The sequence below is a fragment of the Neofelis nebulosa genome, chromosome 15, assembly GCF_028018385.1.
Source record: "Neofelis nebulosa isolate mNeoNeb1 chromosome 15, mNeoNeb1.pri, whole genome shotgun sequence".
Classification (NCBI taxonomy): Eukaryota; Metazoa; Chordata; class Mammalia; order Carnivora; family Felidae; genus Neofelis; species Neofelis nebulosa.
The window spans coordinates 14,737,992-14,753,715 of record NC_080796.1 but is presented as its reverse complement, the minus strand read 5'-3'; the positions used below and the strand labels follow the sequence as shown (position 1 = coordinate 14,753,715).

The following is a 15,724-nucleotide window of genomic DNA, read 5'->3' as shown; positions in this document are numbered from 1 at the left end:
TCCTTTCTAATCCACATCCTAGAATTCCTGACCCATAGTCTGCAGCCTTTCTTGTGGTAATTCAACTAAGGCCAGGTGTGTGTGTGTAATCAGCACATGGAATACATGTGCCCAGTTTTTTTTTTTTAACTGTCCTACTTCCTAATAGACACACATATGCATATGCGCATACATACACACAGACACTGACATCCCCACATAGTAGGCCCAGTGCTTGCTTACCTTATGCCCCCAAATCACAGGAAAATAATAGATGTCTAAGTGTATCATTAGGAATCAGATAACAAGTACTTTTTCACTACAGGGGAATTGAAAACACCAGCTAAAAAAATTAAAACTCTTTAAAAATTGATATGGAATTTTTATAAAATATATGAATAAACAGTCACAAAAATGATATTCAGTGACAATTAACATAAAAGAAAAAAATGAATCTGTTTGACTTCATACAATTTAATTATTTCATTTTACACTTTTCAAATTCACTTTGGACCCAAGCACATCCCAGGGTTTTTACACACCGATCAAAGAGCTCTGCTAGAGACAGTCAAGTTCAGGAGCGGTTTCCTTTCACATTCATCCATTTTTGCTTAAGAAATAAAAGGAGTCTTTTTCATTTTTTTTTTTTTTTATTTTATAGAACATACTTTTTTATTATAAATTCATTTAAATCACTTTGGACCCAGCATGTCCTTAGGTTTTACCCACTCATCAAACTGCTCTGCTGTGAGATAGCCAAGCTCAATGGCAGTGGCCTTTAAGGTTGATCCATTTTTGTGTGCTGTCTTAGCAATCTTTGCTGCCTTGTCATACCCTGAAGAAAAATAAAACAGGCAATGTAGGAGTTAGTAGTGAAATCTGGTTTTCTAAAGCAAAAGATAATCATTATTTACTTGATACTGAGGCTACTGACATCTAAAATAACATTTTTAATCTTAAAAATATTTAACAGTGATCATCTTCAGAGTTATGTTTGATACAGGATAAAACCTTTACTTTTCTTAATACAGACTTCACCATACCTCACTTTGGACAACAGATTTGTTACTAATTGTAGTTGCCAATGTCAATAGATTTTGGGTTCCCCTGTGTAGCTCTCTGGCTGAATTCTAGTGTATAAAAGTTTTATTTTTTATTTTTTTTAAGTTTATTTATTAATTTCGAGACAGAGAGTATGTGAGTGGGGGAGGAGCAGAGAGAGAGACTCCTAAGCAGGCTCTGCACTACCAGCACAGAGCCTGACACGGGGCTCAAACCCACAAACCATGAGATCACGACCTGAGCTGAAATCAAGAGTCAGACACTTAGCCAACTGAGCCACCCAGGCACCCATAATGTACAATAACTTTTAAATGATCAAAACATTATTACCGATTTCAATATTATACCAAAGAATAACTCAGATATTTTTGCAGGGGGAAGAAAAAGAAAATATAGCACCAAGACATGAAAAAACATCTGAGCAGTAGAAATACATGTTGTTTCTAACAACATGTTTAACCAGAAGCGATCTCTGCACCAAAGCATAACCAGCTAACTGCTGCTGTGCCACAGCAAACAGCACCCTGTGCGGGAGCTGCAGGGACTGGCTCTCAGTGGGAGGCAGGGGAACGAGGGCCTTGGGGAGGGATGCACCTGCCAGCTGCTTCCAACAGCACCTCTCTACGTGCTTCTCTACGGGCAGTGCCTGGTACCCTGACCTCTTCCCAGAAGCCACAAGGACGCAGTGGGGAAGTTTCAGCACAGACGGAATCATGTACTAAGACCCAGGTGCACTGTCTGCTTCAATCATTTGCTTCTGGAATGAACAAAGGGGCAGGGCAGCTTTGCAAGCTGTCTGCACTTAACACAATTTATAAAAAAGGTCAGAAAGCAAAACAAGAAAAAACAGAAAAAAACAAAAATGAAACCAATGAAGGAGGAAAAAAAACCCAAATACCCCCGGATCAGAGGACTATGGTCAAAGGAACAAAGCTTCCTGAGGCAACACTATTATGAAGCTGGCATGTAACCAGTAACCATCTATGAACTAATTAGGGGCCATTTTTTTACTCAACTGAATTTGTAAATACGAAACATACTGAACAGGGTGCTTACTGATTAGAGGAACTTTGAGGAAGAATGTTCATCAAATGTTCAGGGTCAATATAAGAACGGTGTACATTTATTTTGATGACATTCGCATCTAAGCCTTATGCTAACCATTCAGTTCTTCTCTTCAAGTCCTACAAAACCCTGTTCCCACCCAGCCCACCACATAATAAGCACACAGACAACCCAGGACATGCAGCTGCAAGGCTCATGCTGCACCAGCAAGGTGTGGTTTATCCTCGCATGGCCTTTACCTCACAGAACACGGATTCCAAAAAAGACTAACCAATCGTCCAGCTTTAAGAGCACCTCTAGCTTCAGTGTTTTGGCAACAGGTTCTGAAGTACAGATGTGAGGGAACATTTCTCCCATAAGCCTCTGGGATCCCCTGTGTAGCTCTCTGGCTGAATGCTAATGTACAACGATTTTTTTAATGTTTATTTATTTATTATGAGAGAGAGCGAGAGGGCACGAGGATCCCAAGCAGGCCCCATGCTCAGCGCAGAGCCCAATGTGGGGTTCAATCCCATGACCCTGGGATCATGACCTGAGCTGATATCAAGAGTTGGACACTTAACCGAGCCACCCAGGTGGCCCACGTACAATAACTTTTAAAGGATCAAAATATTACCAATCTCAACACTACATCAAAGAATAGGATATATCACATTGGGCTCAGAGTTACCTGAAGCAGTCAAATGCGTTCTTACTTTACAAAACTGAAATTGTATGTTGATGTGAGGCCAATAGTAGAAAATCTGCCTTGGAAGTTCAGCATTATAGAAGAATTTTTTTTTTATTTTTTTTAATGTTTATTTTTGAGAGAGAGACAGACAGAGCACAAGCAGGGGAGGGGCAGAGAGAGAGGGAGACACGGAATCGGAAGCAGGCTCCAGGCTCTGAGCTGTCAGCACAGAGCCCCATTCAGGGCTCGAACCCATGAACTGTGAGATCATGACCTGAGCCAAAGTCGGGCTCTCAACCAACTGAGCTACCCAGGGGCCCCATACAGAATATTTTAAACAGCAAACATATCATGCCAAAATGACTACATCAGAACTGCTTTTAAAACAGAACCATTATTATTGTTGTTGTTGTTATTGTCTCAGCTTAGCAGAAGAGGGGAAAAGGCTTTTAAGACACCATAATGTAATGCAATGAATGTGTCAAGACCTACAAGTCAGACGAGTATCTTTGGTGAGGATCACTGTGGTCAGTCTGCAATCCAAGTCGATATGTTTGAACACATAATAAAATATTTGCAATTCTAGAAAAGGCTTGCAATATAAGAGTCACAGTTTTAGATAAAATATTTGCATTTCCCCCCCTTTCCCTAAAAGCAATGAATACTTAGTCCTTTTTCTTTTGTTCTTATTGGTAGCTTTCCACTTCTGAATTGAATAAAACAAGAAAATCAAAGTGTAGTAGAGCCTCTAGAGAAGGCAGAAAAATGAGTTCATCCCACACTGCTAATCAGCCAGTGCCACCTAGTGACGTTACCAAGCGAGGGCCCAGGCGCTGCACAGAACATTAAGCATCTCAATTCCATTAAGATTCATGGAAGTTTGAACTTCTGAGTTTACCACATTTCAAATAAAATGAAACCTAATGGACAGCATACTAATATATAAACAGTGTCTTTCAATGCAATTTCAAATATTTTATGAGATTTTACTGAAACAATGCCCAAAAGGAATCTGCTGTCCACCTTGATCCAATAATCTCTTAAAAATATTTAGCTTTTAAATTTTGTATTCAAAATGACATTATTATTCCTTAAACCTTACCTATATGAGGATTAAGAGCTGTCACCAACATTAGAGATTCGTTCATCAGCTTGTTGATCCTCTCTGTGTTGGCCTGGATTCCCACAACGCAGTTTTCTGTGAAGGAAACGCACGCGTCCCCCAGCAGCCTGGCTGAGTGTAACACATTTTTAATCTATGAGGGGAGTAGAACAAGGGAGGAGGAGGGAGGGAGAGACACAGAAGAGAGAGGCTTATTAACCCTAACGTTTTTTGTTCACTAGCATATATTATTTGCTGGCTCATAAATGAATACGTAATTTGATAAATAGCACTCCTACAACTTGTAAAGCACTGTATCCATGGAAATTTGAGGACACTGAAATCTAAAAAACATAAAAGCCATAAATACAAATAAACTGAAACACAAGAGACCCTGTAGTGTGATAAAACATGGGTATGAAATGTTAGCACAGAGAAAGAGAAATTAATTCCAGTTGTAGGAACTGGTGAAGTCCTATTTGATGGAGGGGACTCAAACAACCAGAGATGGAAAAAGAATCCTCCGGAAGAGAAGCAAAGATGCAAATGTTAGAATGTTCAGCCTGTTGGAAGCAGTGAATGAAGTGAGGACTTCCCAGGTCTCACTGATCACATTTTTTATGCTTAACAAAACAAATATTCCTCAGGAACTTTAAAATGACCTTTCACACATTATTTTAAAACCAACAGAAAATCAGTTGGTTTTTTAGTTTTAGCATGTTTTTCCTTTTTGGTAACATTTCTAATATGTATAAAGCTATAGTCACATCCTACTCTCTTTTGTTCTAAAACATCAGGATCTGAAAACTATACTCCCAACAATGGACTCTACTAGGCACAGAACCTCATGGTTAAATTTGATACTAATGACTTTAATGTAAGGCAAATGTTGATTACCCTGATGTATTTTCTATTAAAGACAAAAAAATAGATTTTTGTGTTTTAACATAAAAAGATTAGCAAGACATTTGTTGCACACCTATATTTGCCAGGCAGCTCGTATTGTTTGGAATCCAACAGGAAAGCAAAAGCTTACATGTGCGAGTTCTGCTTTGGCCTTTTATTTCTCACAAGAATGTACAGGCCTTGAGGACAAATAAATATCTCGTCTTCCTTATTATTCTACCACTAGTACTCAGTACAGTGCCTGATTTAGATTTGACAAATACACTGAATGAAAATTCTTAATATTTGTCATTTGCATGTTCTTATCAAATTAAAACCAGACTTTATACCAGATACAAACTGGAAATGAGCCCTTAATATATTTTAGATATAACACTTTATACTAGTAACAGACTCCACGTGACGACAGCCCTGTTATCCGAAGCAGAGGAAAATGGATGAAAGATGATGTCACCTCATTCCATCTTCATGAAGATGAAGTAAAAGAATGATTTTTAGACACACGAATGTTTTCAAGGTCTGTGGAAGAGGGAAAACAGATGAAGGAAAGCCAGAGAGGGACAGAAGAGCATGGGAGGAGGGTACTGAGGACGCCAAACAGAAGGGAGTCATGGCCAAGCTCAGAGGTCAGCAAGTCTATGGGCTTGCGGGGGTTCCAAATGACTAGGGGAACAGTTCAAGCACAAGTTGGGCGGGGGGAAGCCAGGAGTAATGAATCTGCCTGAAAGTGAATGTGGGTTATTCCTCTAAAAGACTGAACTTGAGAGAAGAATAAAGCAGCAGCATGAGGAGGAGACAGTTGAGGGACAGCCTGAGGAGACCTGACTTATTTCTAGCCACTGGCATCCTCACTGGTGAGGGATAAGGAAGAAACCCACACCCTATTTCCACACTTTTTCTTCCTATTAAATAAAGCAAACCATCAAATTACTTGAGTTAAAAGTCACCTAAAAGTCATCATATTACTTGAGCTAAAAGTCTTCTAATAGGGCTATCCACACTTCCCCTAGGCTTCCTTCCAGGCTTAATCTGCTAACATTAACATATGCTTGACTTCCAATTGCTACTTCTATCATCCCAGGACCTAATGTGAAACCTCCAAAGACTTTTATGAAAGAAAAAACAATACACTTAGATTTCAGTCAAAAAAAAATTAAAAGTCAGATTGAAAGCTTACCATCATTGGCTTGAAAACATTCAACTCAAAATGTCCATTGCTGCCTCCAACGGTAACGGCAACGTGATTCCCCATGACCTGGGCTGCAACCATGGTGAGCGCTTCACACTGCGTAGGGTTCACCTTGCCTTCAAGAAAGCCACCAAGGAAAGACTCACATCAAACAAGCTCGTGAGCAGCTGCACCAGTTTGCATTCCTACCAACAGTGCAAGTTTATATACACAATGGAATACTACGTGGCAATGAGAAAGAATGAAATATGGCCTTTTGTAGCAACGTGGGAGGAACTGGAGAGTGTTATGCTAAGTGAAAATAAGTCATATAGAGAAAGACAGATACCATATGTTTTCACTCTTATGTGGATCCTGAGAAACTTAACAGAAGACCATGGGGGAGGGGAAGAAAAAAAAAAAAGGTTAGGGAGGGAGCCAAACCATAAAAGACTCTTAAAAACTGAAAATAAACTGAGGGTTGATGGGGGGTGGGAGGGAGGGGAGGGCGGGTGATGGGTATTGAGGAGGGCACCTGTTGGGATGAGCACTGGGTGTTGTATGGAAACCAATTTAACAATAAATTTCATATTAAAAAAAAAAAAACATGCTTGTGGCTTCAAGATTAGGTATTATGTCAAATTATCAAGAAAAGAAGGAAATCTGACTTCATTAAATAAAGACATATAAGAAAGCAAGTGTCCAACCATCAGTGCTGATGCAATGAAGCAAACCAACCAAATAAGGAAGGACAGGTTGCCACAGACCGTGAATGGTTCAACAGCTAATGTGTGAGGAGTTGGGCAACCGCACATTGAGTCCAGCCCACCCCATCTTCTCGGCTTCCATTCATCATGGACATAGTTACGAAGCCAGGCACTGAACATGCAACAGTGGGTGAGAAAGGCGCAGCCCCTGTGCTGCAGAACTTGGGAGGCCGAGCAGAGACAGCAGGCAACTACAGGACCTGAGGGGTAAATACAGAGAAGCAGGCTGCTATGGGAACTCTTAGCACCTCACTGACACTTGGGAGACTGCTCAGAGGAAGTGGACGTTACACTGGAATGTTCCTATTCGTCTTGAGTCCCCAGAGTCCCAGTACCCTGGGAGCACCCCTCTGACGAGCTCAGGTGTGAACCTGACATACCAGGTTCTGCCGACCAGTACAAGGCAACACACTGGGAAGGTTATTTCCTCATCTGTGGATCTGGGTTTCTCTTTTCTAGGCAGTCACCTTGCATTTGCCATCAACTAAACTCAAGTCATTTTTGAACATGAATTATTTTAAAATCAGATCTCTTCTCATTCTGTACACATGTGTAGATTTAAAAGAATCAACACTCAGGTCTTTCTTCTTCACTATTAGAAGTCACCTTGTCAGTTTTAGCCCAACACACAGAGGCCTCAATTCTGGCATACTGCTGTTTCCTTACCTGCTCGTGTGACCCACACGTGTTCTCTGCTTTCACCCTCAGTCACCAGGGAAGTGGTGAAGTGGCAGAGACCTGCGGCCTGCTACTGAGACATCCCTCCAGTCTGAAGTCACCTCCTTATCGTCACTTAAGTGTCACTGTTCACCCACTACATTCGTCTAACAGAGCTACCAACACTTCCCCTCAGGATTCAGTGAATGTCACATGAATCTGTCAAATGGCTTCCTAGAACCCAGACATCCAAAGCCTGTGTCACTTCCCTTACTGAACAGGCCAAAACCCCAAACAGAAAATGAAATAACAGGCAACTGGAATAATTCCTTTTTATTCAACCCAGGCTGACCACTTCCACAGCTGGTTTCAGAATTCTTCTGGCTTTGGATTGTGAAAGAGAGATCCCTCTCTTCTCTAATGTAGGAATCCACATACATGCTATTAAAATTCTCTTTTCCTACAATGTTGGGTGATGTTCCCCAATTCTGATCAAAGGTGGCCCACAAAGATATTCTGAAATAACTGTGCCACACACGTCTCTATCTATGTCTGGGATCACGCTTAACACAAGGAGACATGCTCTGTTCATGAGAACGCCTGGGTCCCTGTCAAGTTCCAGCGCTAATGTTTACCAGCTAGTCATTACCTGGCATGATACTACTTCCTGGCTCATTTTCAGGCAAGATCAGCTCTCCCAGACCTGAGCGAGGACCAGAACCCAGAAAACGAATATCGTTTGCTATCTTCATCAGACTGCAGGCGGTAGTATTCATGGCTCCACTGAGTTCGACCAAAGCATCATGAGCAGCCAGAGCTTCAAATTTATTTGCAGCTGTGACAAAAGGCAACCCTGAAGAAAAAAATAACCCTATGAGTTATCGTCTAAAATTAAATAGTTTTCTAATTTCAGCAAGATAAACAGAAAGTTCCAGGATATGAAAAGCAAAAACAGAATAAACATATTTACCATTGAAATAAATGTCTCTCAACCATCCATTGATTTTGCCGGCTTTGAAAATGGGTATTCAGAGTAAAGATGGCAGGACCCTAAGCTTGTCTTGTCCCACAAACACAGCATGATAATTATCAAATCATTCTGAACACCCAAGAAATCAATCCGAGGTCTGAGAGAATAAAAACTGCAAGTCTACAAGTACAAAAGCAACCACCTTTTGGAAAGTAGGAGGTGCGAGGGAGATAGAACTACGGATACGGCAGCAAAGAGGGAGCCCTGCTTGCAGAGGCTACCACAGCGGAGCGAAAAACCTGAACTCTTGGAGTCCGCTACTGTGGGGGAAACAGATAAGGAAAGAATCCTGAATGTAGCAAGGGAAAAAAAGTCCTTAATCTACAAGGGAGGACAGATCAGGTTCTCGGCAGACCTATCCACAGAAACTTGGCAGGCCAGAAAGGAGTGGCAGGATATATTTAACATGCTGAATGGGAAAAATATGCAGCCAAGAATTCTTTATCCAGCAAGGCTGTCATTCAGAATAGAAGTAGAGTTTTCCAGACAAACTAGCAGAGTTCATGACCACTAAACCAGCAAGAAATTTTAAGGGGGGCTCTGAATGGAGAAAAAAAAGACTACAAGTAACAAAGACTAAAAAGGATCAAAGAACATCACTACAAACACCAGCTCAGATAACACAATGGCACTAAATTCATATCTTTCAATAATCTCTCTGAATGTAAACAGACTAAATGCTCCAATCAAAAGACACAGGGTATCAGAATGGATTAAAAAAACAAGATCCATCTATATGCAGCCTACGAGAGACTCACTACTATTGACCTAAAGACACCTGCACTGAAAGTGAGGGAGTGGAGAACCATCTATCATATTAATGGACACCAAAACAAAGCCAGAATAGCCATACTTATATCAGACAAACTAGATATAAAAACGACTGTAACAAGAGATGAAGAAGAGCATTGTATTATAATTAAGTGGTCTATCCATCAAGATCTAACAACTGTAAATATTTATGCCCCCAATTTAGAAGCCCCAAATATATAAATAAATTAATGATAAACATGAAGAAACTTATTGATAATGATACAATAACAGTAAGGGACTTTAACATCCCACTTACAACAATGGACAGATCTAAGCAGAAAATTAACCAGGAAACAATGGCTTTGAATGACACACAGACCAGATGGACTTCACAGATATATTCAGAACATTTCATCCTAAAGCAGCAGCATATACATTCTTTTTGAGTGCCCATGTAACAGTCACATACTGGATCACAAATCAGCCCTCAACAAGTACAAAAAGATCAAGATCAAATCATGCATATCTTCAGACCACCATGCTACGAAACTTGAAGTCAACCACAAGAAAAATCTGAAAAACCCTCAAATTCATGAGGTTAAAGAATACCCTACTAAAGAATGAATAGGTTAACCAGGAAATTAAAAAGGAAATAAAAAAATGCATGGAAGCAAATGAAAATGAAAAGATGACAGTCTAAAACTTTTGGGATACAGCAAAGGCAGTCCTAAGAGGGAAGTATATTGCAATACAGGTCTACTTCAAAAACAAAAGTCTCAAATAATGGTGCCAGAAAAGGAACAGAAAATAAAGCCTGAAGCCAGCAGAAGAAGGGAAATAATAAATATTAGAGCAGAAATAAACAATATAGAAACACACAAAAAAAAACAGGTCAACAAAACTAAGAGCTGGTTCTTCGAAAGAATTAATAAAATTAATAAACCCCCAACCAGACTTATCAAAAAGACAAAGGACCCAAATTGATAAAATTTTGAATAAAAGAAGAGAGATCACAACCACCACCACAGAAATACAAATAAGAGAATACTATGAAGAAATATATGCCAATAAACTAGGACAAATTCCTAGAAACTTACAAACTACCAAAACTAAAACAGGAATAAACAGAAAATTTTAACAGACTGATAACCAGCCAAGAATTTGCATCAGTAATTTAAAATCTCTCAACCAAGAAGAGTCCAGGGCCAGATGGCTTTCCACAGGAATTCTACCAGCATTTAAAGAAGAGTTAATAACTATTTTTCTCAAACTGTTCAAAAAAATAGAAATGGAAGGAAAACTTCCAAACTCCTTCTATGAGGCCAGCATTACTTTGATTCCAAAAACAAAGACCCCACTAAAAAGGAGAATTATAGGCCAATATCCCTGATGAACACAGATGCAAAAATTCTCAATAAAATACTAGCAAATCGAATTCAACAGTACATTAAAGGAATTATTCACATGGTCAAGTGGGATTTATTCCTGGGCTGCAGGGTTGGCTCAATATTCACAAATCAATCAATGTGATACACCACACTACGAAAAGAACCATAGAATACTTTCAGTAGATGCATAAAAAGCACTTGACAAAATACAGCATCAATTCTTGAAAAAACCCTCAACAAAGTAGGGGTAAGATGAAACATACCACAAGATCATAAAGGCCATCTACAAAAGACCCACAGCTAATATCATCCTGAGTGAGGAAAAACTGATAGCATTTCCCCTACAATCAGAAAGAAAACAAGGATGTCCACTCTCACCATTTCTACTTAACATAGTGCTGGGAAGTCTTAGCTTTAGCAATCAAACAACAAAAATTAATAAAGGGCATACAAACTGGAAAGGAAGAAGTCAAACTTTCACTATTTGCAGACAACATGAAATCTGTTGCATCTCTATACACCAAACATGATGCAGCAGAAAAAGAAATTGAAGAATCGACCCCATTTGCAATTGCACCAAAAACAATAAGATACCTAGGAATAAACCTAACTGAAGAGGTAAAAGATCTGTACTCCGAAAACTATGAAACACTTATGAAAGAAACTGAAGTGGACACAAAGAAATAGAAAAGCATTCCCTGCTCATGGACTGAAGAACAATCATTGTTAAAATGTCTATACTACCCAAAGTCATCTACACATTTAATATAATCCCTATCAAAAATACTAAGGGCATTTTTCACAGAATTAGAACAAACAATCCTAAAATTTGTATGGAACCACAAAAGACTCCAAATATCCAAAGCAATTCTGGAAAAGGAAAACAAAACTGGCAGCATCCACGATTCCAGATTTCAAGCTGTGTTACAAAGCTGTAGTGATCAAGACAGTATGGTACTGGCACAAAAACAGACACTCAGATCAATGGGACAGAGCAGAGAACCCAGAAATGAACTCACAACTATAGGGTCAAGTAATCTTTGACAAAGCAGGAAAGAATATTCAATGGAAAAAAGTCTCTTCAACAAAGGTGTTGGGAAAACTGGATGGCGATGTGAAGAATGAAACTGGACCCCTTTCTTACACCACATACAAAAATAAATTCAAAATGGATGAAAGACCTAAATGTGAGACAGAAAACAGAATCAAAATTCTAGAGGAAAACACAGCCAGCAACCTCTTTGTCCTCCATGTAGCAAGTTCTTACTAGACAAGTGGCCGGAGGCAAGGTAAATAAAAGCAAACATGAGCTATTATGACTTCATCAAGATAAAAATCTTCTGCACAGGGAAGGAAACAATCAACAAAACTCAAAGGTAACCTACCAAATGGGAGAAGATATTTGCAAATGATATATCAGATAAAGGGAAAATATCTAAAATCTATCATGAACTTATCAAACTCAACACCCCAAAAAATAAATAGCCCAGTTAAGAAATGGGCAGAAGACATGAATAGACACTTCCAAAGAAGACATCCAGATGGGTAGCAGATACATGAAAACATGCTCAACATCACTCATCATCAGGGAAATACAAATCCAAACCACAATGAGATACCACCTCAGACCTGTCAGAATGGCTAAAATTAACAACTCAGGAAACAGGTGTTGACAAGGATGTGGAGAAAGGGGAACACTCTTACACTGTTGGTGGGAGTGCAAAGCAGAGCAGCCCCTCTGAACACTATGTAGGTTCCTCAAAAAACTAAACAAGGAACTAGCCTACAACCCAGCAATTGCATTACTAGGTATTTCTGCAAAGGGTACAAAAGTACAGATTTGAAGGGTTACATGCACCCCAATGTTAATAGCAGTATTATCAACAATAGCCAAACAATGGGGAGAGCCCAAGTATCCATCAAATGATGAATGGATAAAGATGTGGTGTATATATACATATATGTGTGTGTGTGTGTGTGTGTGTGTGTGTATACATATATACATACATATACATACATATATATATATATATATATGCATATACACAACAGAATATTACTCAACCATCAAAAAAGAATGAAATCTTGCCATTTGCAATGATGTGGATGGAGCTAGAATGCATTATGCTAAACGAAATAAGTCAATCAGAGAAAGACAAATACCATACGATTTCATTCATATGTAGAATTTAAGAAACAAAACAGATGAACATGGGAAGGGGGGAAAAAGAGGAGAGTTTGTTCACAGAGAACAAACTGAGGGTTGATGGAGGGAGGTGGGTGGGGGATGGGCTAGATGGAGGATGGGTACGAAGGAGGGAACTTGTGATGAGCACCGGGTGTTGGATGTAAGTAATAAATCAATGAATTCTAACCCTGAAACCAATATTGCACTGTATATGAACTAAAATTTAAATGAAAATTAAACAACAGAAGAATAAAATGGGTATTCAAAACAGCTTTAAAGGGAAAATAATTGTAATACCACCACAGAGTAAACAAGCTAGCACTGACAGATTTTAATTGCATACTGTATGAATCATAGGTGGGAACTTTTAAAAGGTAAAAGGACTAACATTACCACTTCTAAAATAGATATAAAACACACGCTTGATGGGAAAATATTATTTTTAACTTTAAATTCACAAGAATTTAAAGGAGAAACACCTAGAAAATATATGGACCAAAACAAAAATGAGTCACAATTCATATTATCACTAACCTGTGAGTGCAGCCACTTTTGCAGCAACCTTTTCTGCAAAGCCAATTCTAGTATTTAAACCAGTACCAACAGCAGTGCCTCCAGCTGCGAGCTCATAGATTCTTGGCATGGCGGCTTTTATTCTCGTCATTGCATATTTCACTTGTTGAACATAACCACTAAATTCCTGAAAACAGAAGGAAAAGAAGGTGAGAATATAGAATTTCCTAATGGCTGACAAGTTACTCTTGACTGCATGAAACAAGAATTCCTTTAAATATGTTTCAGCTACTAAGTTATGAGCTACCAAGTGGTATTTGTACTATTTTACTTCATATAATGAGCAAAGTATAAGGAAGAATGAGGATTTGTAAACCTATAAGGTGGGACGATGCCACTGAGGATGATATGTAGCCTGTTTATAATCTCCTCTTTTACTAGAAAGCAAAGAAAAACAACACAGAAAATCAGGCTTAAAAAGAACTTTAATACATTAAACTGTTGGTTTATTTGCAGGTGATTTCTTATTTTTTGGTGTATCCTAGACAACTCTCCCATGACAAATGGAAACAGACATTTTCTCCGAACAATTTCAGTTTAAAAACCTAACAGAGAACAGAAAGGTGCTTCACAAGGTCTCAAGAAGCTGAATGACTCACTGAACAGCACAAGCAGCACCAGAAGGTAACAGGTTAGAGTAAGATTATAGCTTCAGGATGCAATTTAATTCTGCTCTTAATGTCACACTGGTTCTCAAAATAGGACATACTTTAAAAAGGTAACCACAGAATTTCTTGTGTCTGAACACAGCAAGGCCCCTTTTAAGAATTATGCAGGGACACTGCTAGGAATTTACCCAAGGGATACAGGAGTACTGATGCATAGGGGCACTTGTACCCCAATGTTTATAGCAGCACTCTCAACAATAGCCAAATTATGGAAAGAGCCTAGATGTCCATCAACTGATGAATGGATAAAGAAACTGTGGTTTATATACACAATGGGATACTACATGGCAATGAGAAAGAACGAAATATGGCCTTTTGTAGCAACGTGGATGGAACTGGAGAGTGTGATGCTAAGTGAAATAAGTCATACAGAGAAAGATAGATACCATATGGTTTCACTCTTATGTGGATTCTGAGAAACTTAACAGAAACCCATGGGGGAGGGGAAGGAAAAAAAAAAAAAAAAAAGAGGTTAGAGTGGAAGAGACCCAAAGCATAAGAGACTCTTAAAAACTGAGAACAAACTGAGGGTTGATGGGGGGTGGGAGGGAGGGGAGGGTGGGTGATGCGTATTGAGGAGGGCACCTTTTGGGATGAGCACTGGGTGTTGTATGGAAACCAATTTGACAATAAACTTCATATACTGAAAAAGAAAAAAAAAAAAAAAAAAGAATTATGCAGGGACAAAGGCATAAACCAGAACTCAGCTGAGCAAGCCAGGATGTATGGTTACAGCAGAGTTGTCTTTTTTTCTGCCTAAAAGCACTGAAAAACCATGAATACTTTTGATTAGTATCAGGATATATTACTATTTGAAAAGAAAACATTTTAGGAGATATAACTCCTTTCAGGTAGACCTGATCCATCGATCCAGGATCACTAATACATACACTGGCTGGATTCACTTAAGAAGTTCTATTTTTACTGGGGAAAACCTGCATAAACTCAAAAGAGAGTTCCAATAAAAGCAAGTGTAAATGCTCTGGTAAGATAAAGTAGAAGAGAAAATGGTTTCTGACGTAACAGGGGGACTGATGATCTTACAGAGGAGGCTGGCACAGCCCAACCAGACTTTGGCATGGTGGTTTTCCCACACGGGACAAACAGAAAGGAAAACGTTAGAAACCAGGGGATCCTCCAGCTTCAGACATACACTGTTCCTCCGTGGGAACCACGCCTAGGGCTAAGAACCCACGATGCAAAGAGAAGACAGACCAAGGCTTCAGAGGCAGCTGAAGCCAGGGAGCTTGCTTCACTCCTAGCATCTGTATTCCAATTAATCATTTCATTTTCCTCACTCCTTCTGTAATGAGATTAAGCTACGTAATCAAGCTTTTGCAGTGTTCATCCTACTGAAACTACAAGCGAGAATCTTTTCAAGTAAGCAAGCAGCACACTCTCACCTCACCTCACCTCAATTTCTGCAACTCTATCACTTGATATTTGGTATATATAACCATCTTTTGGTATCAAATTTACGTATGCCTTATCTCCCAAACTAAACTATGAGAGAGTTTTACTATCAAAAACTATTATCCGTATTCCCGTCGTTTCCTTCACGGTGCATGCCATTAGACATTCTTCAGGGCACCGATCAAGAAACACAAAAATACCTTCTGGTATTTGGGGGAAGAGAGTAATCCTCTTTCACATGTGGCCCAATACAATCTTACAGAGTCAGATATTCCGTGATTAATCAATTTAAAAGTAATTTTTATGGAGCCTACGAATCTAGAGTAAGAGACAAA

At 39.2% G+C, this 15,724-nt stretch overlaps 1 protein-coding gene across 1 annotated transcript in view; it reads right to left on the bottom strand.

Moving 5' to 3' along the window:
* Nucleotides 1-433: 433 nt before the first annotated feature.
* The window catches only part of FH (fumarate hydratase), a 30,700-nt gene continuing 15,409 nt past the window's right edge, over nt 434-15,724 (bottom strand). The window contains exons 6-10 of the mRNA XM_058700325.1: nt 13,270-13,435; nt 8,026-8,229; nt 5,962-6,089; nt 3,879-4,032; nt 434-814 (exon numbers count right to left, since the gene is read on the bottom strand). Of these exons, the coding sequence (XP_058556308.1) occupies nt 672-814; nt 3,879-4,032; nt 5,962-6,089; nt 8,026-8,229; nt 13,270-13,435 (795 nt within the window). The 3' untranslated portion in view covers nt 434-671. The remainder of the gene's footprint in view (nt 815-3,878; nt 4,033-5,961; nt 6,090-8,025; nt 8,230-13,269; nt 13,436-15,724) is intronic.